Source organism: Cutaneotrichosporon cavernicola (assembly GCF_030864355.1).
Source record: "Cutaneotrichosporon cavernicola HIS019 DNA, chromosome: 4".
In the NCBI taxonomy this organism is placed as follows: Eukaryota; Fungi; Basidiomycota; class Tremellomycetes; order Trichosporonales; family Trichosporonaceae; genus Cutaneotrichosporon; species Cutaneotrichosporon cavernicola.
In genome coordinates, this window is record NC_083396.1 from 634,292 (window position 1) to 658,677 (window position 24,386).

The window sequence follows — 24,386 nt, forward strand, 5'->3', positions numbered from 1 at the left end:
GGACTTTTGTAACGAGTGGGGCGCTGTGACTGGGTGGCCGTGTTGACCGTGAGCGGATACAGACGCCGCAGGACCGTGCATCGTCAGCTATTCTAAAGACGCGACCTCCTCCCATTCTCTTTTCTTTCATCTCTCTTCTCACCCTCTCCTCTCCCTCTCCTCACCTTATCCCACCACCAACCTTTCACAACATCCGCCAAAATGACCACCGGTGTTAACGGCAACGGCCCCGTCAACCAGCTCGCCCCTGGCCAGTGAGTATTCCTTCCTCTCTTCAAAATAGTGGGGAAAAATTGTTTGTGGACGCACGTTTGACCACCGCCGCCTGCCACGTCACAGCTGCCAGCGGTTGTGGGTGATGCCCCCGCCATACAAGTTGCACGCCTGACTTGAGGGACTCTCACCTCTTTGTGTCATGATGCGTGTGAGCTTTGTCGGCCTCCCCCGGCTGATCTGCTGGAACACATTATTTCAACGCCGCCACCGCTAACCCCAGCTTCCTCTTCACCTCCGAGTCGGTCGGTGAGGGCCACCCCGACAAGATCTGCGACCAGGTCTCGGACGCCATCCTCGACGCGTGCCTCGAGCAGGACCCCCACTCCAAGGTCGCCTGTGAGACCGCCTCCAAGACCGGTATGATCATGGTCTTTGGCGAGATCACCACCAAGGCCCGCCTCGACTACCAGCAGATTGTCCGTGACACGATCAAGAAGATCGGCTACGACCACTCGGACAAGGGCTTTGACTACAAGACCTGCAACGTCCTCGTCGCCATTGAGCAGCAGTCGCCCGACATTGCCCAGGGCCTCGACCACGGTTCCCTCGAGAACCACGGTGCCGGTGACCAGGGCATCATGTGAGTTTTGGTGGCGTAGAGCAAAATTCCGAAGAAGAAGAAATGATCATGGGGTCGAGTCACCGTTTCCCCGTGATACGAGAACGGACACGGTGGCGCCCCGATCGGTTCGCTTCTTTTTTTCACTCCACCTCGTCTGCGCACGGACAATGAGTTGACTTTTACAGGTTCGGCTACGCGACCGACGAGACTCCCGAGTACATGCCCCTGACCATCATGCTTGCGCACAAGCTCAACTCTGCCATGGCCGAGGCCCGCCGCGACGGCTCGCTCGGCTGGCTCCGCCCCGACTCGAAGACCCAGGTCACTGTCGAGTACAAGAAGGACGCTTCGGGCTCCGTCGTCCCCCTCCGTGTCGACACCATTGTTATCTCGACCCAGCACGCTGAGGAGATCTCCACTGAGGACCTCCGCTCGGAGATCATGGAGAAGATCATCAAGAAGGTCATCCCCAAGAACCTCCTCGACGACAAGGTCATCTACCACATCCAGCCCTCCGGCCGCTTCGTCATCGGTGGCCCCCAGGGTGACGCCGGTCTCACTGGCCGCAAGATCATTGTCGACACCTACGGCGGTTGGGGTGCCCACGGTGGTGGTGCGTTCTCGGGCAAGGACTTCTCCAAGGTCGACCGCTCGGCTGCCTACACCGCCCGCTGGATCGCCAAGTCGCTCGTTGCCGCTGGCCTCGCCAAGCGCTGCCTCGTCCAGCTCTCGTACGCCATCGGTGTCGCTGAGCCCCTCTCCATCTTCGTCGACACCTACGGCACCGGTAACAAGACCGACGAGGAGCTCGTTGACATCATCCGCAACAACTGGGACCTCCGCCCGGGTGTCATCGTCAAGGAGCTCGACCTCCAGAAGCCCATCTACCGCCAGACCGCCGCTTACGGCCACTTCGGCAACCCCAACTACACCTGGGAGAAGCCCAAGCAGCTTAAGTTCTAAGCGCCTGGCCTGTCTGGCGTTCTAGCCTCTGTTCGAGACTAGCTTAGTTCTTTAGTTGTGTGTGTCTTGGTCCCTTCGCAAGCGCGCAGCGCCTCTCAGGCAGCTGCTCGGGTCCGCCGCCGCGTCTCCGTGCGCTGGGCGTGTCGTCGGTCCCGTGCTTCCTCTTGTATCTCTAACCTCATCATCATCATTGGGACGCCCCACCTGGGCCCCACGCGCGAGTTCCACCTCGCACGCCCCTCCCCGCACATCAATACCCCACAGCATATCACATTCCCTTTGGTAGACCCATACCCCCCGTCCGGGCGCCAGGCCACGCGGTGCCCGCCGATTACCCCCAGCATAGTAGAGGCTGGAACTGGTTTACATATGAATGGCGTCAACCGCCGCAAGCTTGAGAGCGAGTGTTCCTTCGATCACTAACTTGGATTGCCATATGCCGCTACACGCCACCCCCTTCCCTATGGTACCAATGATGGCACAAGCAGATTGCGACATGTGCCCACAATCTGGAGGCGTGAGAAGTGAAGTGTCGTACGCCACGGACGATGGACTCTTATCTCGACAATTGATTACGCGTCCAATCCGATTCATAGTTACAGAACATACAACATGCCACTCTCTCGTCCCTCACTGCAATCACTCGTCTGCGATCTTACGCCCGCCCTGCCAGCTCCCACAGCTTGTTGGCCGTAGCGACGCGGTCGTCTCCAACGGGGAACACATGTACATCAGGCGTCGAGTTGTTGGACACGAGAATCTTGCCATCCTCGAGTGCGCGGAACCCCAGCTGAGCGAAGAGCTGGAGGCGGAGGCTGATGTCAGCTTATCAAAGGTACCCCAGCTGCGCAGCACGAAAGGTGGACCGCGGATGGAGAAGCGGGGGATCCGTCTGCTGCCGAATAGGGGAGATCAATGCGGCGGCGCATGACAGTCGATGAACCTCCTCTTCTCGTCATAGTGCACCCATCCCGCCTACTATCCTCCCTCCTATGCTCCGCCCCCCGCCCCCCCGCCACCTTGGCGCCTCTCTCCTTCCCCAGCTCCCGCCCCGCCCCACCCGCCCCACCCTGTCTGACCCGCCCCACCGCCATCCACGCCCACACTCACACTTTACTAGCGTCCGTCGCGTCCGCCGTTGGGTCCCACTTGCGCACGTCCTCGCGCTCACCCCTCGCACGAGTGAGTTCAGCCTCACGCCGCGCATTGCCGTTCGCCTCCTCGTTCACAGCCTTGCCGCTAGCATACTGGTCCTTCTCGAGATCGATGACACGCATCTCATACGCCTCGGCCGTAAGTGCACCTTCAGGGCGCTCGGCTGCACGTGCGGCGGCTTCGTACCGCTCCGTGAGAGCTAGTGTGAGCGACTTCGCCACTGGGTCGCAGGTGACCGACTAACCATCCAGTTCATCCTGCAATTTGCCGGTGATCACACTCCGCTCGAGTTCCTTTGCCAGCACAACCTTCTCGGCCTGCCCGATCGACGCAAACTCCTTCTCGACATCGAGCAATTCGCGGGCATTGCGCATTGTCGAGCTGGCGTCAGTGGGGAATCTAGTCAACTTACATCAGGCTGTCGATGTCGGCTATGTCGCCCCGGATAGGAGCGTACGCGTACTCTTCACTGTCGCTGTCCATTGTTGCTTGTTCACTTGTGCACTTGTGATGGAAATGTCAAGTACGGATGTGAAGTCAGTCGCGATTGTGGGTTCGCAAACAAACACGGTTAGGTCCCACGTGGTCGCACGCCTACTCGGTCGGACATATTCGGAAAAGGGAGGTTGGCGTGCTTGAGTTTAGGTTTCTGATAGACCTGCGGCACACGTGGTTTTTGGGCGCCTATGTACTGCCCCACAATAATGCAGCAAAGCGCTCCTTAATGCCTGCTAATCTCCCGCACGCCGATACCTGTCACCACCGTACAGAATCCTATCACTTGGCTCGGCTTCGCCGCCGCTACCCCCCTTCCGTCGTCAGAGCTAGCTCCACTCTTCATAGCGCCGAGTCATCTTCACACTCTTGGGCCACCAAGTTCTTGGCTTCATCCACTCCACGTCTTTCCAAAAACTTAAGACTCATCCTCTCAAGTCATCTCGAGGTGTCCCCGGCAACGTGTGACCCGAAACCCCAGGTCCACCCATTTCATCCGCCACGCGCCCCGCCACTTTACCCATTACCCACTGCCTCACACCCACCATACTATGGCCGCCGCTCCCCCACGACGCTATAAGCCTACACGCGTTCCCGACGGTCGCCGCATTCCCATCGACGACGGATCATCGCAGGACGCCAGCGAAGAAGGTATGCACTGTCCCAATGTTGCGATCTTGAGCTGATAGGATACCACTCGGCGCTGTTTGCGATTCGTCCTCACCTTACGACGCCACGCAACTCTATCTCGCCGTCACATCCGGAACCGTTCTTACGATCTCTTTAATTACCAGACAACGACGTGTCTGACGTCGGCAGCCTCATCTCATTCACTGCGCCCAGCCTTACTCCCTCCGCTTCGAGCTCGCCACGCCTAGGCCTGCCGCGTCAGGCCCCGACCCTCCCTCTGAACGCTATCCTCCGTCGTACAGGCGATAAGCGCCAACAGCTGAGCGAGAGCGAAGGTGTTGAGTCCCCTACGTGAGTGGATCCTCATCGCGGCTGCTGCGCGGCATGACAATCGACTGGGATTTGTTGCCATGCAGTTGGAATCATTGGGGCCGAAGCGGCCATCTATGGTCTCGCCCGAGAGCGGTCACTGTGCATGGTCGGCGCCTCCGCCTTGAAATGAAGCGGCCCGCAGTCTAAGCTGACGCGTAGGTACGACGGCGACATTGAATCCTCGTCCACCATCGGGACGCCCATTACGTCCAGCTACCCCCACGACACTTTCCGCCGCCCTGCCTCGCCCACGCCGGGGTCCACTACCACATCGGCCAACCACATCGGGAGAGCACCCACGCCGCGCGCAATGGACAACCATGCGCACGAAAAGGACGGCCGGTGCCACTGCAACCGTGCGCCCAAGGACGTCCCCGTTGCCGAGAGCACCGCCCTCAAGAACCCGTACAAGCACCGTGTCACCCCCGGCATGAACGCCGGCCCACCGCGCATGTACGAGCTCCCCAGCGAGCTGGAGGAGCAAGACATCCGCGCGTTCGTGCAGCGGGCCATCGACGGGCGTGGGGAGGAGGACGGCGTCGAGCGCTGGTGGCGGACATCACCGCCGCCCACGGACCGCCCTGTCCGCATTTACGCTGACGGCGTGTACGACCTGTTCCACTTTGGCCATGCGATGCAGCTGCGCCAGGCCAAGCTTTCGTTCCCAAGTGTCCACCTGCTCGCTGGTGTGTGCTCCGACGCACTCTGCGCCGAGAACAAGAGTCCGCCTGCGATGACGCACGCGGAGCGCGTTGCGGGTGTCCGCCAGTGCCGCTGGATCGACGAGGTCGTCCCTGACGCGCCGTGGGCGCCAGACCAGGCTTGGATCGACAAGCACCGCATCGATTACATTGCGCACGACGAGATTGTGTACCCGTCCAAGGACCATGACGATGTGTACGCCTTCATCAAGGGACAGGGTGAGCTTGTTCGCAGGCGCGAAGAGGTGGCCGAGAGGTTGTATGACGTGACCCAAATGCGGAAATGGTGTTCGCGATGCGTGCGAAGCTGATGGAACCGGAGTATTGTCTGGCTCCATCACGTCCAGCTTCTCTGGACAGCTTCTGGATCGACGGGGAAGTGTGGCGCTGTCCCCGAAGCACCGCGATCAATAACCTCTGCTCTCCCAACACTCTCAGAACCATGCTAACAACAGGCAAGTTCCTTCCCACTCGCCGCACGCCGGCCATCTCGACTTCGGATCTCCTGGAGCGCATTGTCCGCGGGTACCGCGAGAGCTTCTTCGACACTAAGCTTGAGAAGAACGGGCAGATCGACCTTCTGGCCTGTGACGTCGAGTGGGACAGCGACTTCAGCTCGAACCGTCGGCAGCAGCGGCGGCTGCGTGCGGGCCTCGAAAGCGCCGACATCAGCCAGAGCAATAGCGCCGCGCCGAGCGCGCCCAACTCGGGGCCGGGAACGCCAGTCAAGGCATTAACGTCTCTGTCGGTCGTCGAAAACGCCTAGTGGCGAGCAGGAGAGTACATGGCAAGGTGACGGAGATCTTTAATACCCGTGCAAGCGGCGCTGTGTAGAGGATACCTATGATTAGTGCCCTGATGCTGACTGTGGCCTCCCGGTCTACTGACCCTGGTGCGTATCCCGAACTTGGTCAGAGCGGGTCGCCGGCGCGGAAGACTACTCGGCCGCGCCGCGTCTTCCTCTTCTCAGTGGCTGCTTGGTCTTTGTGCCGCCTCTGTCCTCGCAACTCTATATTGCTAGCCAGCAGCCTTCAGTCCAGCTCACTGCCAACATGCCCGATATTACAGCTACCGACTCGGACTCGGACTCGGACGAATCGCACTGCGGTGAATGCGGCGAGTGTATCTGGACCGACGGACACGAGTGCGGGGTAGTCTGCGAGTCTCCCACGAGCTATCTGGATGAGGATGAGGGTGAGGGCGGGGATGAGGGCGGGGCCGGTAGTGAGGGCGAGGGCGAGGATGAGGATGAGGCTGGGGATGAGGCTGGGGATGATGGGGGGAGCGACCAACGTGATGGGAAAGCCGAGGACGGGGGTGAAGAGGGCGAGAACCAGGAGGGGGAGGATGCGACGTGAACAGTCAAGGACACGCTGCCATGATGCGACTCGTTCACATTGGTGCCATGACTAAACGGCCACATAACTGGGAGGCGTCGTCATTTCATGCTTATCCTCAATGAACGACGAATACACCCCCGCCACGGACGAGTCTAGTGAGCTGATTGCACACCACTTCCTCTCCCTCCCTCCCTCTCCCTCCCTCTCCCTCCCTCTCCCTCCCTCTCCCTCCCTCCCCCTCCCTCTCTCCCACCACCCCCACCCACTGACCGAGACTCCTCTGGCTCGCTCTCAGTCGAGCGCTGTCCGGCTTGTAACGACCTCCTCTGGGCTGATGCCGTGCACTGGTGTTCAGCGCGTCCGGTGCACCACCACGACTGGGAGAATGATCCGCGCCATGACCTCGACCAGTTTGGTATTCGGCCAGAGGGCGGGCAGTGGGGTAAGCGTGGTCCGCCACCTGGTGGGCCTGATGCGCCGGATACGCGCGGGCCTGAGAGTGAGAGTGAGAGTGAGAGTGAGGATGAGAAGAAGAAGAAGCAGGGTGAGGGCAAGGACAAGGGCAACAAGGAGGACAGCGAGCAAGATGGAGAGCAGGTCAAGTCTCAGCCTGAGCCTGAGCACGAGGCCGACGATTTCGAGATCGAGATCTGAGTGCAATGTTCTACCCTAACCTTGCATGCTACAATATGACTCCTATGCTACGCCCCGTTTGCCTCCATTGCCGCGAGGCCTGCTTCGGCCTCGAGCACCTGCTTCTCCGTCTCCAAGGTGTCGACTGCCCCGAGAGCTGCAAGCCGCCGGTCATTAAGATCGGCGTAGCGGGCTTGCAGGTCGCGTTCGCGGCGCTCGAGCGCGTCGACTTCAATGCGCAGCTTCTCGATACGGCCCGGAGCCGCCGCCTTCTCCATCCCAAGCAGCATGGAGAACGTGTCGAGGTCGCGCTTGGCGGAATGGATGTCGTCGATCCCACTGGCGATCGCCGAACGGTGTTTCGCGTTGAGCGCGCCGTATCCGCCAAACTGCTTGCCGAGCCTCTTCTCGGCCTTGGCGGCACGGGTTCCCTCCGTCACCATGCGTTCGCGGCTGGCAGCGATCACCTTCGCGTACTCGGCCGGCGTGAGAGACGACCGCTCGACCCAACCCGAGCCGGGGAGGAACGCCATTCCCTTGCTCGACTCGGCCCACGAGGCCTCAAAGGCCGCGCCATCCTCCTCCGCTGCAGACCCGATCACGACGGCCGTCTGCACTTCACTCGCACCGGGAAGGCCGAGAGCGCTCGCAACCTCGGCGTGGATCGCCAACTTGGCAGCCGTCACGAACTCGTCCTCGGGCATGTCGTAGTTGCTCGCGACATTGCCCGGCGTGCGCGTACCGGGGAGCGGGTGCGCAATCGCGTCGTGCGCCATTAACGCGGCCATCTCCTCGTTAATGAGACGGAGGGCCGCCGCGACACTCGCTTCGGCGTCGGCAGCCTCTGCGTTGAGCTGGCGCAGTACCGCGCGTGCGTCGACATTGGCGGGGCGCGGGAGCCCCTTCTTGACAACCTGCGAGCGACGCTGCAGCTCCAAGCGCTCCTCCTCCTCCCTCGCTTCCTTGAGGCGCGCGTCACGATCCGCTGCGTCCTCTTCGGTCATGGGCACGTCGTCCTCCTCTGGCTCCTCGTCCTCGGGGTCCTCGAGTTCGAAGTTGTTCTCGGGGCGCGGGAGCGACGCAAAGCCCGCTTGCAGCGCACGCTTGGCGTCCTTGAGTCGCCGCCGTTCGTCCGCGGGGGTCTCGCCCCATTCTCCGCGGTTGTTGATCGTCAGGTTGTCACGGTACGGCGTGGAGCCTGGTCCACGCGGTGTGCTCATTACTCCACCGACCGTGCGCGGCGTCGCGAGTGGGTTGACCGTGACGGCGCCCGAATGGCGCGGCGTCGCCGACTCGTTGCCGGTCCCGACATCATGCGAGATCATGGGTGTGTTCTCCCCGCCAAGCAGGGGCGTCTGCACGTTCGTCATCTGGCGCAGGTTGCGCGCCTCCTGCATGATGTTGTCATGCTCGACATCGACTCGAGGTGTACGCGCCATCCGCGCCTGGCTCAGGTTCTCGTATTCGCCGACGAGCTGGTCCGTCGCTCCACCGTCGCCCGACACGAGTCCGCGCGCGGCCTCGCCCGCCTGCCCGATCTTGACAATCTCCTCGAGCTCGCGCTCACCGACTTGAGGCATGGGAAGGTTGAGCTGGCGACGGCGGACGATCTGCTCCTGCTCCTTGAGCTTCTTGATCTGGGCCTCGCGCGCCTTGACGAATTCCGTGGCCGTCTGCTTCTCCCCCTTCTGACGCTTGTTCTTGCCCTCCTCCTCCTCGAGCTCCTGCTTGCGTTTGCCCTCAAGCGAGCGCAGCGACGACCCGAGCACCGGCTCGTACTTTTTCGCGCGCTCCTCTCCCGTGTCATAGAACCCGGGCGCCGGCTGCTTCTCAAAGGGGATGTCGGCGTTGTAGTCCATTCCCTTCTTCTTCTTGTTCTCTCTCAGGTTGATGCCGGCCGCCTTGAGCTCGCGTTTCTTCTGGAGGAACGCGACGCGACGCGCCTCCTCGAGTTGCCTCTCGCGAGCCTTGCGCTTCGCCTTCTTGCCTTGCGTGTTGGCGAGACGCGCGCGCGCCTCGGACAGCATCTCCTTCTCGTCGTCATCCATGTCGACAGGGTCGGGGCGCGCCGGGCGCGATTCAGGCTGCGTGTCGATCTCACCAGTTCGCAACCCAAACGCGGGCTTGGACGCCTCGTCGTCGCCATCGCCCATTCCCAGCTCCTCGTTCTCCGCCTTCTCCGCGTCGTCCAGCAGCTTCTGGTACCGCTCGAGACATTGCGTAGCCGTCCGCCCAACCAATGGCGCAATCGTTCGCCATTGTGTCGGCATCAGCTTGGCGAGATGTAGCAGCTTCTCATCTTCGGTCTGGTATCAGTAATGAACAAGCCATCACAACCCACTTTTGACCACTCGACCTTCTTGATGGACGGGTCGAGCCATTCGTACCAGCGAGCCTTGCACTGCTTGGCTGACTTGCGGACCAAGAGCGACGAGATACGCGCCCACTGGTTCTTGCCGTACTTTGCGATGGCCGCCTTGAGGATCTCGTCCTCGGTGTTGCGCCACACACCACCCTTGATGATGATGCGGACCTGGAGTTAGCAGATGACCAGGATTTGCAAGCTTACCATCGTGGATCAAGCCAGTCGCAGGTAGGGGTTAGAAGCGTTTGGAGGCGAGAGCTTAAATGGGAAGGCAAGGAGCCGCTGTTGTTGATAAGAGACTAGTCGATTGAATGCTCACCAAGCAACTCGAGTGGATTGACGTTAGGTGGCAACTTCGACGATCACCCGGCAAATCGGCATTATGACACTGTGGCAAGTTACGGATGGAGGTTCCATCCGCGCACGGACCAGAGATTTGTTCGTGCATCTGTGATCTGGATCTGATAGCGCCATGGCGTGAGCTTGTGATGGCACTTGCCTCATATCGAAATGTCAACCCATCACTCTCCCATTTTTGCGAAGCCTTAGCGACAACCATTCAATGAGCCTTGAGCCAATACTGATGCTCAAAGTTGACATGATAGCCATGTACCGGTGACGGAGGAGTGTCGTCATGCTGACCCGGGTATTGCTGCCGGCCTAGGCAGTCTATCTTTGACTACATCTCACATCGTTTGCATCTTGACCATCCTATCCTAACATTTTGACAGACCATGACTAGCAAGTCACTCCTCTCTGACCGCGGACGGACCTACGACTCAACCGCGCCACAGGCTCCGTCGTACGCGGCCATCGCGGCCTCCACTGCTACCTCCACTTCAACCCCGGCCAACCGCGACGACAGTGGGGGAAGCGGAAGTGTCCTGCCCACCCACACCGGGGCTAAGGGGAGTTGGCTTTCTACTCAGTTGGCGGGAAACATTGACCCCAACAAGTGCGACTGGATCAGTGTGTACGGCTGCCTGCTGACCGGGTTTACGTCAGCCGTCTCCTTCACTGTGAGTCGGCAATCAGAGGTGCGCTAACGACAGGCATGCTATGTCTGGTACGTTAAAGCGCTGCGGCGTTTGCGATGCTGATATCGATCTCCAATCTCGCGGTAATGTCATGGGCCATCAACTCGTTCGACACATTGCGCCCATCCCTGCCATCATTCGCCTCCCTGACCGATGCCAACCCCGCCCTACTCGCATGCGCGATTCGTCGTACCCCCTGGCTCGTCCGGACTCTTTGTTCACGATGGATATTGGCGATAACCTTTCAGGCCAGGGTTCCAAACTGGAAATCTCGCCCAACTCGCCATTGCGGCGGCGCGCACGTTCGACCCGCCGGCAACGCGCACACATGGCTTCCAGAAGAGTGATCAGCAGGCGCTCACGGCCCTGGTGATGTTCTGGTTGGGTACGAGCTTGGGCCGCATTGGCGCCAAGGTTGGCAACACCCGGCGTGCGTGGCTGTTGTCCACCTCTATCCTGCAGGTATTTATGGCCGCCATCGCCGCCCTCCTCTCCCAATTCTCGGGCGAGAGCGCGTACGCACAGTGAGTACGGTCATCAAGGACGTCGAGAATTTTTTTAGGTCCAAGCGCATTCAAGTGTCGAACGTTGGCTTTGAATAGATCCTAGATCTTTCAAGTGTCGAACGTTGGGGCTTTGAATAGATCCTAGATCTCGTCGAGTGTGTTAAGTTGAGCGCTCAGCCTCAGTTTTACGCCGCGGCACGCTGACCCTGCGCTGAAGATTGTAGGGAGTTGCTGACCCAAGCGACCGCGCGCACCCCTCGTGGGCGACGCCGATGGGCATGGGTGCGCTCGCGTTTCTTTCCGCTAGCTTGGGCCTGCAGGGCATCGTGGGCAAGCGCATCGGAAGCGCGATGAACACGACGGTCGTCCTCACGACAACGTGGGTCGAGATCTTCAACGACCCGCACCTGTTTGCGTGGCGCCTGGTCCCAAGCCGCGACCTGCGTATCTCTGGCGTTTGTGGAGTCCTCTTCGGCGCGTTTAGCGCGCGCGCCCTCCTCGGCGTCATCGGACAGGGTGGGACGATTGGCCTTCTCTGTCTGCTGCGCTTGGTGCAGGCGGTGTGGTGGATCTTCATCCCCTCGCCGGCGTAAGCTCACTGGTTCGATCCCCTCGTCTGCAAACTTGTGGCTTCGTCGGTGTGCCGTGCCCAAATGAAATGCCATTCAGTGTGGGGCATGCCGCCCAGCTAGGGAATGCGCCTGTAGTGGCGCTCTCCTTGGACGCCACGCAAGCTTACAGCGAGGAGGTGCCCTCCGTTATCGAGCGCTCTCTGGACCTATACAGTAGATCTAGATTAGTTCGATTGAATTTGTGCGCTCGTGCTTGACCCTTCCTTATGTGAGCAGAGTGCTCTTGTGTTGCCTGCCTGGAGTTGCGTTCCGGTCGAGTGCAACCAGGCCCAACTCCTGCTCTACAATAGCTGACATATGGGATAACGAAGCGTGCGAGAAGTCGACCCAGCGTTGCCATGTGGACTCAACAACATCCATTACATCTCGAAGGCTCGAGCCTGGCTCTAGCAAGTGCCAATGCGGAAGGTGATACTCAAAAGTTCGCACCATGTCGGTTGAGCCGACAGAATCAAGGTAGGTACCGGCGACATCCGAAGCATGCTACGGCCTCGGCATCATTGATCGGAACCGGCAGACCAGTATGCGATGTTTGAGATACAGTATATGGTACGTCATGTTTGAGATATGGAAATTCAAATACAAACCCCGACGTACCTGTTCCAACAGGACAGAAACCCGTGGTGGTCGAGAACAAGTGAAAACCTTATATTCAGTACAGACAAACTGAAGCTATCGATGCGTAGCAGGCAAACAAGCTCAGCGCTTGGTGGAGCCAGATTAGAGTTGGAGATGAGTCGAAGCCACAATTCCAATGACGCCGCGGCCATTGGTCGGCCTGCGCGGATAGAGCCAGCTACCAGGGGACATGCGGCCGGGGTATCTGTTCGAAGCTGTTTGAGACAATATGATGACGAGAAGATGGTGTTTAAGGTTTTTTGCAGATTTCTGGGCCAAGCCACCTCGTTTAGTGACGCGTTGACATGGGTTGTTGACGTTTGACATGGGTCCTCCCTTCAAACTCGGCCAGTTATGAGGAACGGTCAGGGATAGGCGTCTGTTCACGTGCATGTACCTTGCCGAGTGGCCGACGGCAAAGGGCGGCCGTTGGGGGGTGCGCCAATCTCTTCGAATCTCCCGCCATAGATGTCACCGCCACTTCCCGCTAGGTTGGTACCAAACCTCGACTGCATGAAGCCACTCGCACTCACGCGAGGAATAGGGCCCGGGCAGATCCCCCTGATATTGGCAAACTAGCTTGTAGCTCGCAATTTCCCCGTCAAAACGAACTGCAATATCTGGGTTTAGTGTTTCTGGGTTGAGTGAGGCGGCAGTTTGGCCAATGAGTAACGGATCACCTCATTTTCCTGGATGTTGGACCCAGTAGTCGGGTCGGAACGTCGATCACGGCGATCGCCAGAGTGGCGATCACGGGGCTGAAGGTTCCCGGCGGCAAGGCGGTAGGCAGTGACTTGACCCTCACTTGAGCTGGTGAGCTGCGCAAGTGAATGACAACCAAAAGCTGCCACGAAAGAGAATAAGCGCAGACTTGATCGCCGGTAGGCAACTGGTCATACAGTAGCGACACAACGCACAACGCCGCTCCATGAGATAGGATGTCGGGTGAAAGCGAGATGGTTTGTCATATGATAGTGATTCAAACGAAAGTGGCGGGGGAACGGTGCCAATCCAAGACGGACACATGTCCAGAGCCAGTCTTCAAGGCATAGCCCGCTTGCCCGCTTGCCCGTGATCACCGACGGGCATGACAGTGTACCTGCCCAAGACTCAGCCGTGTAGGTGGCCCGGGGCATGGGCATCGGGCTTGAGCACGCCGTGATGTCCAGATACACCGTCTCTGGGCACGCCCGATTCCCAGTAGACTCCCCTAGCGTAAAATGCCGAGAAGCAATGGCGTCGTAAGCCTACCCTGGAACCAGAGTCGTCGTCAGGTTCAGTCCAGTTCCATTGCTAAGTATTTATGGTTTGGAGGTCCCTGGTGGATATTGGTTCCTGGTTAGGTGGGGGAGAGAGTGACTACCATATTGCTCCGGAGCGCGTGGTACCGGGGGGCTTCCGTACTTGCAGAGAGCTGACAGCCAAATCTCAGTCCGGAACTCTGGTTGTATAGTGTCAGGTCAGGTCAACAATCGTGATAGTTTCCTGATAACGCTGCCAACAAGGTTTGGTATCAGTCCTTGGCACGTGTGGCGGGAATGAATGTGTGCGTCAGAGTGTGTTACATCAGGCCAGAAACCCGGCTTTGGGCGTCCCGGATTGAACCGCTCTACGTGCTCCTCGCTACAGTTCCTCCACTCCCTTGTTTGTGGCACCTCTCTCCTCAACCTGAGGATCAATCAAGAGCAGAGGGCGAGAGTTTGCTAGTTCAGCTCGCACCTGTGAACCCAGTCCTCCTCCGCCTCTCCCCCACCTACGATCCAGATCGACAGCGTCTTTGTTCGGCTAAGAGTGTACGACGCTGCTTGCCTTGCCGGTCTCGGCGTCGGGCCGTTTCTCCGCTGGCCCTTTTCCAAGCCTCGTCGGGACTGCGCAGTGAGTTTAAGATCGGTGTTGTCCGTATGGTGGTCGGCAAAAGATCGACATGGAAAGAGGGAGAACGGCCCGGTGCGGTACCCGAATGCTAGAGTTGCAAAAGAGTGAAGAGTTGTGGCGATCATCTGAACCATTACCCATGCTACAGCGATGAGTCGCGTAAGCTTAAAGAGTTGGATCCCTTTACATTTCGCATTGCATCCTCGGTCACAACTATCCAAGCTTTTGCACACACCCATAGTGAGTCCTGTTTATGGTCAGGAAGAGACATGAGATGGTGTGAGCAAGAGGTTGTTTAGGTTTTTGTTGTGGTGGGTTGGTGTTTGGGTTGAATGGATTGAAACAGGGACGGATGTGGCCCTAGGGTGGGGTGGGGGGTTGATGGTCACTGTTACCAACCCCTTTGTCGCCATCACCGCTCTCACCCACAATGGCCTCCACTCTCTGTTGGCACTCTGATCGGGCAACAGCTTACATGTACAGCTCAATGTCATCTTGCCCCTCAACGTCCTAACCAGACACCCCACACGATTGTCTGCTTCTGGTTTGTGTAACCCAAAGTCTTTTGAGTGAAATATCCTTTTTGTTCTGGGGACCACGCGATTTCCACCTGCTCTTCAAAGACGATTGTTCCACGCGACGACCACGCTGTCGTCGTCCTCCACCACGCCCTCATCGACATCAGACGCGTCTTGAACATCAGTGGCACTGCCATCCTCCGCAGTGAGTTTTGATCAGAGATGAATGCATAGCGACTTGGTAGATGTCTAAAGATGTGCATGGGCGTACGGGTAACCTAGCCAAGGACCCCAAAAGCCGCCACATGGGTTAAACCCGAGGGCACCCCGCCCTCACCCCCCCCCCGTCTTCAGCCCATCACACCTCTTCCCACTCTTGTCTTCTTCTTCCCTCTTCCTCATCATCGACTACCACGTTGTCACCACCATCCACCACATCCCTTGTATCTTTTTCCATCCTTGAACAACCAACACCGTGGGCCTAACGCCCACAGTCGATGCATAGCACCCACCACACACGCCTCAACAGGCTACCTTCCCCACCACTCCACACCCTCCCGCACTATCCTCACTCTCAACACTATCACCACTACCACCACCACTATCCAAGCCAACAACACCTCCGACCTGCATCCACATCTACATCCACATCCTCATCATCTCGGGGTTACTACCAACGGCCGCCTCACCATCACTCCCATAACTACCACCCATACTCAAGGTAGGCATCCCCGCTCTCAACGCGCCTGCCTTTGCTCACCGGTCCAGGCCTCGTTCAGTCAACGAGCCCTACCCTCCTCGGTCACCTCCTCACAGGTCATTACTCAGCCGACGCAGCTCGCCGATCCTCCGGCCCATTCCAGTAGTCTCTTCCTCCCTCACGGACGCTCCTCCTCCACTCCACCGATCGCACCCGCCCCCACGACATCCCTCACACGCCGGTCATTACGAGTACACTCCGACACACAAAGGTCGCGAGCCATACCCACCTCCGAGGTACCGCATTTACCATCCCCGCACTCCCTCGCTCTCCTTGCGAGGTCGCACCCACTCCGCGTCCAGGCACGACGTTGTACGCGATTTCTTTGACCACCGACACCGAAGCAGCGACGACGATCTTCCAGTGACTCCCAATTCTATCAATTACGAGTCGCCCAACATGGCTCCCGTCGAACCCCGCTACGTGCTCGACCGCCTCCCGATGCTCAACATCTCTGAAGCTGAGGCCGCTGACGTCAAGCCTCACGTGACGCCGCTCCGCGCTCTCAGCCCTGCTGAGCGCCGCTTCTTCCAGACCATGCCGATCTCGCAACGCCCGGTGACTGCCTACCCCCTCGACGCCGCGTCTACCTACACCTGGCCGGCGCAGCAGGCTGCGACCGACCCCACAGCGGCCGTGGTAGCAGCTGGAGGCGATAAGAGAGACGGCCTCGCAATCGACCCCGCGCTCTCGGCGGTTAGATCGTCCAACGATGTCGCCCCCGGCAGTACAGATATCACAATGGCCTCGGCGCCTGATATCAGACTTCAGCCCGAGACCCTAGGGTCCGTGCCCGCCTCGCCCGCTATCGACAGCAATGCTGAGGCTGCTGCTGCGGTTGCAGCTGTCCAGGCATTACACCCCGACCACGGCGTGAAGAAGGAGACTCCTTTCTCTCGCTCACCCGAGCTCCGTATCAGCCACAAGCTTGCCGAGCGCAAACGTCGCAAAGAGATGCGCGACCTCTTTGACGAACTCCGGGAACAACTCCCTGCCGACCGTGGTATGAAGGCGTCGAAGTGGGAGATACTCTCCAAGGCCGTCGATTACATCCAGCACCTCAAGAATCAGGTTACCGAGAGCCACCGCCTTTTAGAAGCCGCAACGCGCGATCTTGCAATCGCTCGCGGCCAGAACCCCGAAACTGCCACGACCACAAACACGACGTGGCCACCAACATACCACACGTTCAACATCCCATATGTCCCGCACGCGAGCACCTCGACCGCTCCCGCGCCCGCCGCCCCGGCTCCCCAGCCGCAAGCGCAGGCCGCGGCACCTCAGCCTCAGCCTCAGTCTCAACCTCAGCCCCAGGCTGCCGTACCCGCCGCCGCTGCTACCCAAGCGGTCCCCGTGCCTCCTCAAGCACAACCTCAGCCCCAGGCTGTTGCGGTCACCGCTGCTGCCCCGGCTGCCCCTGTCCCGGTCGCTCAGCCTGCAGCACAGCCTCAGGTGCCGGCCGCCGTTCCTCAGCCCGTTGCCGCTGCCGCACCGCCGACAGCGGCGCCGCCTCAGGTACAGGGGCAGGCGCCAAACTCGAGCTGATTTTTGGATTCACGTGACGGACCATGCAAGCAGTCCAAGAGGAGTAGCATGATGTAACGATTATGAGATAAACATATTATCGGCAGTAGCTTGGAAAAGTGCAGGTGCATTGGGGTTTGATGCACACATTAGCAGTTAGAGGGCGGAACCATGCACCCGTCCGTCACCTCGTCACCTGGTGGAGGGCAAATTGTCACCGAATACCAACATCAAACTTGACTGTCGCTCTCATTCTCATCCCACAATGGCTCCCTCCAACAGTACCCGCATCTGACAATGGTTGATCACGGCCTATTGCAGGGCGAAGCACCGCCCTCAGCTGACATTCTTACAGCCTGGCTCAAGGAGTATGGAGTGCTAGTGTCGGATGGTGTGAAGATTGTGCCGATGGCCGATGGGACTGGTTGGCGTGTAGTCGCCGCGCGGGATCTCGAGCCGTTCGAGCCAAGTATGCTAATCAAAGTTTGTTATACTAACACCAGTCGTTAAGATTCCAAAATCGGCTATCCTCTCTACTCGCACGTGCTCACTTCCCCCACTCTCGACTTCAATCGACAGCGTTGCCACCACTTCGCATACCATCCTCGGCCTCGCCTTGGCACTCCTGCACGAACTCCGCCTTGGCCCCGACTCAAGGTTCTGGGGATATACCCAGTCGCTTCCGCGCGCCACCGTCCTCGTCCCATCCTTGTGGCCACTGGATCCCAATGCCGAGTCGGCATCTGCGTGGCTGCAAGGTACCGAAGCGAGTAGGGATATCGAGCGTCGCAAACTCGAGGGTATCGGACTTGTAAGTTGCATTCCGCCGCACCTCATTCCACCCACATGTTCTGTCATGGCTCGGCACGTTAGGTTTGTTCGGGGTGTCCGGTCTTGACCCGATCCACCCGATTGACAGTGCCCCTCCCGATTCCCCGTTTCTCGATATCCGAACGAGAGATTGGGGGCGCCATCGGCTTTAGCTGTTTACACCCTCTACTCCTCGCTGGCCTATTCCTGAGCATCGCTAACAACAGGATTCGATGCGACGGTGGTACGCTGCGACAAGGACACATCTTCCCCCCACCCGCTTTCACACCGGCCCGTCACCCTTCGAAGCGTTCGCACACGCTTACAGCCTGGTGTCGACCCGTGCTTTCCTCGTCGACCTGTACCATCTGGTTGCGCTATGCCCATTCGCGGACCTCCTGAATCACAGCGGGGCAAATCACACCTCGCTCGCGAGCGACGACTTTGTATGTCACCGCTGCGGATCCCTACCAGTCTGCGAGCATGATGGGCCCGACCTTGATCGCCTAACGCACCTCGAGGAACGGGAGCGCGCCCGCCTCACTGAGCCAGACACGGTGGACATGTACGTCGAGATGCCTGCTGCGGCTGGCGACGAAGTGATGAACACGTACGGCGAGCACCTCTCAGAGGCGCGACTGCTCGTCGAGTGGGGATTCGTGCCGTCTGAGGAGGACGCAGGAGACGCGCTTGTGGCCGAGGCCGTCACCTGGGAGGTGGAGGAGCTCCTTCAGGGGACCAAGGAGGTTGACGTGATCGACGCTGTTGTGGCCGCATCAAGTCACCTCGAGGAATGTGAGGACGCACTCCTCTGCCTTCCCTCGAGAGGTATGTACCACATCAATCTGGCTGGACAGGTCAGCCTCCGCCTCTTCGCTGCGCTGTACGCGCGCCATGCGCCGCTGCGCTTCCTGCTCGGCGACGTCCGATGCCTAGAGGAGGCATGGGAGATGGTGGAGAACGGCTGTGAGAGCATTCCCATCAATAAACATCTTGTGGCCGTTGCGTCTGACCTTCGCGAGCTCGTACTCGCGCGGTTGCAGGGCATGTACCGGCCCGATATGGAGGTTGGGAAGATGTGTGATACCCGCGAGGTAAGTCATGTGATTGAGGAGAGTGGGCTGACGGCAGGCGCTACCAGATGACGCTCGGCTGGAGCATATGGCCATGACGGTTGCGATTAATGAGCGCGCGCTGCTGCGGTCTGTATTGGAGCGGTGGGAGACGCTGCTGGCTGCGGTGGAATAGATCGGTAGATGTATGGAGGTGACTGTCAAGTGAGTTGAGGCGAGGAAGGTGGGTTGACACACTGGACAAGGGTGCTTGACTCAGCTAGTTCTGCTTTCACTCTTCACTCGTCTCATCTGACTCATCTCTAATCTCTCATCCATCTCAACTTCATTCATTCTCGTTTCGTCCTTTACACGCTCCATTGCCTCATCATCTACAACATTGTACGCAACTCCCCCAACAGCCTCCCCCGGCTCTGTCAACGAGTCTGACGGTCTCGTTGAGTTGACCAGCAGACAACCACCTCGCCCAACCTTCCTCCATGTCGGAACTCTCCAAGTTTCGCCGCGCTGCGGGCGAACGCTACGTGCCCTACACTCCCACCGATGGCTTAAACCTCCAACTCCGTGCGCCTCAGCCTCGACGCCGCGTATATGGGGAGGAGGAAGGCGTACCCGCTCTGCCGCCGATGAAGGACGTCGTCTCGCACAGCAAGGGCGCTAATTTCGACGCCGCCGCCGCTTTACGTGGCCTCATGGATGACAACACCCAAACTACAGGCCCAACCTCAACCGTTCCCCGCTTCTCTACGGGTTCCAACACGTACGCGTCGCCGGCCTCGAGACGAGGAGGCTACGGCCACCGTGCCTTCCTCGCTCGGTCCAGGTCCCACCGCAGCCAGGGAGACGCTTCTACTGGTGCCAACGGCACCTTCCCTCACCGCTGGACCCACGCCGCCTTCCCTCGCACCAAGCAGACTCAAGACACCTTCCACAAGTCGATCCGTCGCTTCCAGAAGTACGACAAGCACCACCGTGGCCTTCGCACTCTGCAGCATGTGGGTGGCGGAGACCAAACCACCGAGTGGCGTACGCAGAACCACCACCTCCTGATGGGGCAGGACTGTGCCAACTTCGCGCAAGAGGAGGCAGCCTGCGATCTCCCCATGCCCCGTACCGTACGGCCTGGCATCATGGCTTCCGTCCGCCTCGACCCCGACCTTCCTCCTCTCTCGGCTGAGCATCCCACGCGCGTGTGGAACGCGATACTCCACGCCCTCGCTCCGAAGCTCCAGCCCATCGTCCGCTGGGAGTACGAGAATGTCGTGCTTGGCGTGGAAGAGGGTTATGTCGCGCATGTCACCATTCTCCTTCCTCCAACGCACCCTGCCATTGTGGAACATCCTGCTGCCAGCGCGCTCCCCGAAGACCGGTACTCGCGCGAGTATGCCGAGTCAGTGAAGGTGCTGGGCGGAGTGCGCAGTTGGGTCGGCCAAGGCCGTAAACGCAAGGTCAGTGGCGCTGCTCCGATTCTGATCTAACGACAGACGGACGCTCAGAACTCGACTATCACCTTATGTCTCTCCGAGAACGCGCTCGGGTGGGTATATGACCCGCAAATAATGAGCATCGACGGGAGTCTTGAGAAGACCACGGCGTTAGCGCCAGTTGTGGATCTCGGGATGGACCTCGTCAATGGCACCACTGCTTCGATCGAGTTCCAGCAGGACCATGACCTTGGAGGTGAGGTTCTATGATCAATACATGTTAACGTCAGTCTACGGCTGTCGCCTCACTGTGGGCCGGGAACCACACTTCCAGACTTACATGGAGGATACTGTTCACCCGTCGGCGCATGCCGCAGAGGAGGCTGTGTGCCGACGCGCGGTCGAACTAAACGTCCGTGTCTTCCTCGCATGGCTGCAGGAGACCGAGGTCGTTGAGGTTCAAGACCGGGCTATCGGCACCGACGACGATGGCCAGATCGGGATCGACGAAGATGAGCTGCCGATCTGCGGCGTTCCGATGGTCAGCGACAACCAAACCATGAGCACCTCCGAGGGCAGGAGCGACTCTGAGAACTCGAGCTCCTCCACAGGAACTGCCGTCAATGGCGTCAACGTCGGCAGCGCAGGGCTCTCCAATAACGGGGAAACCGAGGCGAGCGAGGAAGACTACTCGGCTGGAAGGGGAGACGGCGACGTTGTTGAGCCCAATCGGCAGGTGCCGGACGCCAACCCTGAAGGCATAAGTGCTCTCCTCCCTTCCCCTAGTGATACCCAACAGCCTGCCACTCCTCGCGCCTCCGACATTTTGATCAAGCAAGGGGGCGAAGAGACCGAGCTGTTCGTTCCTCGGCCCAAGTCGGCGGAAATCGACTGGCAGTCGCAGCTCGCGTGTAAGTACAGCTCTTGGAACGCGGCCGCCAGCTAATCGCAGATTTTTGTCACATCTCTGCTCTTCCCCCTCCAACTTACTCGCAGCGCATTGTGCGTCGCTCTCGCGAGTCGACAGTGTTTGTTGGCAAGGTCAAGATTGAGAACGAGACTTATGAGTCGGCGTAAGTGCTGAGGTTGAGCTTAGCTCCGGCACTGACCCCAGGGATGCGTACGACACCATCTTCGTTGCTCGCCAGTCGATCGCCCGGGAGGTGTTCACAGAGACGTTTCGACAGCAGCCGGCGGCCGTGGCAGACATGCCACCGGACTTTCGTCCCTGATGGCTTGCTGGGTTTTCCACTTTGGCCCCGAGTGACAGGATAACGGCGATGTGGAGGTGGTCGTCGTTCGATGGTGTGACATACGCAACGTGTCAACGTGTCGGAGACACTGCTAGATGGCGTAGAGCTGAGACAGTGAGAGAGGCGATGACAAGTGTTCCAGTTGCTATGCTCTCATGTTGCTGCGGAAAACTCGGGACCAGGGACCAAGCCAAGGGGGGTGGCAACTTTGGATGACGTTTGATACCAGACCCGTGCCTGGAAGTTCAAGGTCATGGAGATGCGTGCGTCTGCCCTTCATCTAATCTCTTCTCCTTCCTCTCAACCACGGCACACGCCCGCATAGTCCATCACGCGACCCCAACTGCCGGAAGATAACACGAAACCACATTCGCCATGGCAGAGGACCTGGTCGACAGCGTCACGGATACGCTCCTGGCCGCTGCCACCGCGACGGCAACCTTCATCGCCGAGGCGGCAGCGACAGCCGCAACGGACGAATGGCTCACAAACGACAACTCCAGCCTGCCTTTGGGAATGGACGGCAGCGACGTAATACCTGCTCCGTCGTCGGAGGGGTCATATTTCGTTGTAAGTACGGAGTCAAAGGCAGTGGGTGCTCGGCGTGGACAATCAGCCTGGGGAGGGGTGTGAGCGCGCCGGGGCCGTCACGCCGAGGCCATGGCGGGCTTGGCTGGCAAGGCAAGGGGTAGGCATTCCCTCGATGAGCCGGGGAGATACACTTCCGCCTCATTTGCGCGTGACCCGCGACGCAATTATGCCACAAACGCACCTGTACATGGACATCGCTGACTACTGAACACGCTCATCGGACTCATCATCGTGTTGATCGCGTCCGTGCTCAACGCCCTCGGGCTCAACATCACCAAGTTAGACCACCAGAAGCAGCAGGGTATCCCGAAGCGCCAACGAGCAAAGGAGTACATGCGCCCGCTCTGGCTCGCCGGCATGGGAATATACATGTGAGTAGCGCCAGTCCTGGGCTGGGCGGGAGCGGCTTGACCCTTGGAGGTCTGACTGGGGTATTGGGCAGTGGCTGACGCCAGCGCATCGCAGTTGTGTGAGTCACAAGCTTCATGACGTCCAAAGTCACTGACGACAGTCGGTTCACCCCTCGCCCTCCGGTATCTCCGGCCAGACTGGGTTGCTCCGCTTGGCGCGTCAAGCCTCGTGTTCAACTTCCTGTTCGCGTACTGGCTCGTCGGGACGCGTGAGTTGGAGGAAGATGCAGCTGACACCAGCTGTAACGCAGTCGGATATCCGCGGTACATTATTCATTGTGCTCGGCGTCATCCTCATCGTCATCTTCTCGAGCATCAACCACGGCCTCAAGCAGGAACTGACCGTTGACGAGTGAGCTACCCCACTGTTCTCTCTAATGCAGACTTTCCGCGCTCTGGTCGCGCGGCTCTTGGCTCTCGTACTTCTTCGTGCTCATCTTTGCGACGTGGGTCGTCTACCTCGTCGGCGACTTGCTGCACAAAGTCGCCAAGCAGCGCGCGTCGTTCAGTCCGCTCCCGTCGCCGACGATGGGAAGAGGCTCGCGACCCCTGCCTGCTCTCAACTTCTTCCAACGTGCACTCGCGCAGTGGCGCGGCTGGGAGAGCATAGTCCTCGGCCACCTCGAGCGACTGCTGCAACGCACGCAGGACGCGCGCGTCCAATGGCTCGAGGGCATCTTCTTCGCGTCGTGTGGTGGCAGCCTCGCGGGCCTGTGTCTCGTCTTCACCAAGGCCATCGTCAAGATCATGTGGGGAGATGGACATCCTGTCAGTGGGACAGCGAGATTTCGTGAAAGTGTGGACAGGCCGCTGACAGCAGCTCTTCCACTTCTCCGCAATCATGACGCTCATCCTCCTCATCGGCACTGCAGTTCTCCAGATCGTGTGTCTGAACAGCGCGCTGCGGTGTGCAGACACCGTCGTGGTCGTCCCGCTCTTCTACGCCGGCTACACCGTGTTTGGGTGAGTGGTGACATCCATCGTGGCTGCTCTTTGCGAGCTGCTGTGTCTCCTGGGCTCACTCTAGCTTCATCAACGCTCTTATCTTCTACGACCAAGCCGGTTCATACACGCGCTGGGTTCTCGTCATGGTTTTCGTCTCGATTGGCGTGCTCATCGGCGGCGTTATCCTCCTCTCCACCAAGCCTGAGGACTCTGAACCATCCGACGAAAGCAACACGGATCCCGCGATCCGGATGCGCCCTGGCACTTCGCGCCCACCACTTGCGCGGAGCGGCGCGGCGATGGGCGCCAGCGGCGCGAGAACGTTAGACGATACGCGGAAACCAAGCGAGGACCACCCACAGGAGGTTGTGTGGGACCTTGGTGAGGACAGCGACGACGAGGACGCGAACGCGAACGCGAACGACAGGCTTGTGAAGGAGGCGGAGGAGCGGAAAGAAGAGCCTGACAGTGACGAGGACGAGGACGAGGGCCGGGGCGTCGGAGGAACAAAGGAGAGCCGTGGAGAGCGCGGTGGCCTGCTGCTCCAGACGGATGAGGATGATATGGAGGACAGGATTAGCCCGCGGCCCCCGCCCCGGCGACTGCCTTCCAAGGTTGACGAGGATGAGGCTGAGACATTCGGCCCGTGGACCAGCGGGCGTTAATGATGCGGTGGTGGCGGTGGAGGACGTCCCCGTGACCCAACTAGAGGACACGATGGGTCCCCAGGCTGCGCGCCAGCATACAGCGATACCTAATGCGTGGATAGATGTACCAATATTGTTCATTCACAATGGTTGAACTCGGACCAAAGTTGATGGGACCCCTGCTGGGGCTCAGACACTCGCACAGACGTTGTGCAAGGGCGGTGGCCAGCGGACGATCTCACTCTCTCACTCTGCTTTGAGACTGTCCAAG

At 59.5% G+C, this 24,386-nt stretch overlaps 10 protein-coding genes across 10 annotated transcripts; 8 read left to right on the plus strand and 2 right to left on the minus strand.

Moving 5' to 3' along the window:
- Nucleotides 1-201: 201 nt before the first annotated feature.
- On the plus strand, nucleotides 202-1,801 carry SAM2 (uncharacterized protein; the record flags this gene model as incomplete). Its single annotated transcript, XM_060600069.1, has 3 exons — nucleotides 202-254; nucleotides 497-856; nucleotides 1,024-1,801. The coding sequence occupies 3 exons, from the start codon at nucleotides 202-204 to the stop codon at nucleotides 1,799-1,801; spliced, it is 1,191 nt and encodes a 396-aa protein (XP_060456699.1).
- A 655-nt stretch (nucleotides 1,802-2,456) lies between these two features.
- On the minus strand, nucleotides 2,457-3,439 carry CcaverHIS019_0402550 (uncharacterized protein; the record flags this gene model as incomplete). The annotated part of the gene is made up of 4 exons (XM_060600070.1): nucleotides 2,457-2,616; nucleotides 2,912-3,155; nucleotides 3,201-3,337; nucleotides 3,369-3,439. The coding sequence occupies 4 exons, from the start codon at nucleotides 3,437-3,439 to the stop codon at nucleotides 2,457-2,459; spliced, it is 612 nt and encodes a 203-aa protein (XP_060456700.1).
- Nucleotides 3,440-4,002: 563 nt separating this feature from the next.
- PCT1 (uncharacterized protein) lies at nucleotides 4,003-5,920 on the plus strand (the record flags this gene model as incomplete). Its single annotated transcript, XM_060600071.1, has 4 exons — nucleotides 4,003-4,102; nucleotides 4,246-4,432; nucleotides 4,613-5,373; nucleotides 5,610-5,920. 4 exons carry the CDS (start codon nucleotides 4,003-4,005, stop codon nucleotides 5,918-5,920), a joined length of 1,359 nt encoding a protein of 452 aa, XP_060456701.1.
- A 692-nt stretch (nucleotides 5,921-6,612) lies between these two features.
- CcaverHIS019_0402570 (uncharacterized protein) lies at nucleotides 6,613-7,148 on the plus strand (the record flags this gene model as incomplete). The annotated part of the gene is made up of 2 exons (XM_060600072.1): nucleotides 6,613-6,649; nucleotides 6,790-7,148. 2 exons carry the CDS (start codon nucleotides 6,613-6,615, stop codon nucleotides 7,146-7,148), a joined length of 396 nt encoding a protein of 131 aa, XP_060456702.1.
- A 47-nt stretch (nucleotides 7,149-7,195) lies between these two features.
- CEF1 (uncharacterized protein) lies at nucleotides 7,196-9,699 on the minus strand (the record flags this gene model as incomplete). Its single annotated transcript, XM_060600073.1, has 3 exons — nucleotides 7,196-9,433; nucleotides 9,469-9,660; nucleotides 9,697-9,699. The coding sequence occupies 3 exons, from the start codon at nucleotides 9,697-9,699 to the stop codon at nucleotides 7,196-7,198; spliced, it is 2,433 nt and encodes an 810-aa protein (XP_060456703.1).
- A 527-nt stretch (nucleotides 9,700-10,226) lies between these two features.
- On the plus strand, nucleotides 10,227-11,628 carry CcaverHIS019_0402590 (uncharacterized protein; the record flags this gene model as incomplete). Its single annotated transcript, XM_060600074.1, has 4 exons — nucleotides 10,227-10,511; nucleotides 10,545-10,558; nucleotides 10,778-11,053; nucleotides 11,277-11,628. The coding sequence occupies 4 exons, from the start codon at nucleotides 10,227-10,229 to the stop codon at nucleotides 11,626-11,628; spliced, it is 927 nt and encodes a 308-aa protein (XP_060456704.1).
- A 4,209-nt stretch (nucleotides 11,629-15,837) lies between these two features.
- Nucleotides 15,838-16,983, plus strand: CcaverHIS019_0402600 (uncharacterized protein; the record flags this gene model as incomplete). Its single annotated transcript, XM_060600075.1, has 1 exon — nucleotides 15,838-16,983. One exon carries the CDS (start codon nucleotides 15,838-15,840, stop codon nucleotides 16,981-16,983), a length of 1,146 nt encoding a protein of 381 aa, XP_060456705.1.
- Nucleotides 16,984-17,259: 276 nt separating this feature from the next.
- CcaverHIS019_0402610 (uncharacterized protein) lies at nucleotides 17,260-19,020 on the plus strand (the record flags this gene model as incomplete). Its single annotated transcript, XM_060600076.1, has 4 exons — nucleotides 17,260-17,431; nucleotides 17,466-17,773; nucleotides 18,000-18,866; nucleotides 18,904-19,020. 4 exons carry the CDS (start codon nucleotides 17,260-17,262, stop codon nucleotides 19,018-19,020), a joined length of 1,464 nt encoding a protein of 487 aa, XP_060456706.1.
- A 304-nt stretch (nucleotides 19,021-19,324) lies between these two features.
- Nucleotides 19,325-21,501, plus strand: CcaverHIS019_0402620 (uncharacterized protein; the record flags this gene model as incomplete). The annotated part of the gene is made up of 5 exons (XM_060600077.1): nucleotides 19,325-20,293; nucleotides 20,330-20,525; nucleotides 20,560-21,180; nucleotides 21,222-21,342; nucleotides 21,384-21,501. The coding sequence occupies 5 exons, from the start codon at nucleotides 19,325-19,327 to the stop codon at nucleotides 21,499-21,501; spliced, it is 2,025 nt and encodes a 674-aa protein (XP_060456707.1).
- A 396-nt stretch (nucleotides 21,502-21,897) lies between these two features.
- Nucleotides 21,898-24,133, plus strand: CcaverHIS019_0402630 (uncharacterized protein; the record flags this gene model as incomplete). Its single annotated transcript, XM_060600079.1, has 8 exons — nucleotides 21,898-22,092; nucleotides 22,393-22,484; nucleotides 22,569-22,582; nucleotides 22,625-22,732; nucleotides 22,764-22,875; nucleotides 22,907-23,291; nucleotides 23,344-23,486; nucleotides 23,551-24,133. The coding sequence occupies 8 exons, from the start codon at nucleotides 21,898-21,900 to the stop codon at nucleotides 24,131-24,133; spliced, it is 1,632 nt and encodes a 543-aa protein (XP_060456708.1).
- Between the last annotated feature and the right edge of the window lie 253 nt (nucleotides 24,134-24,386).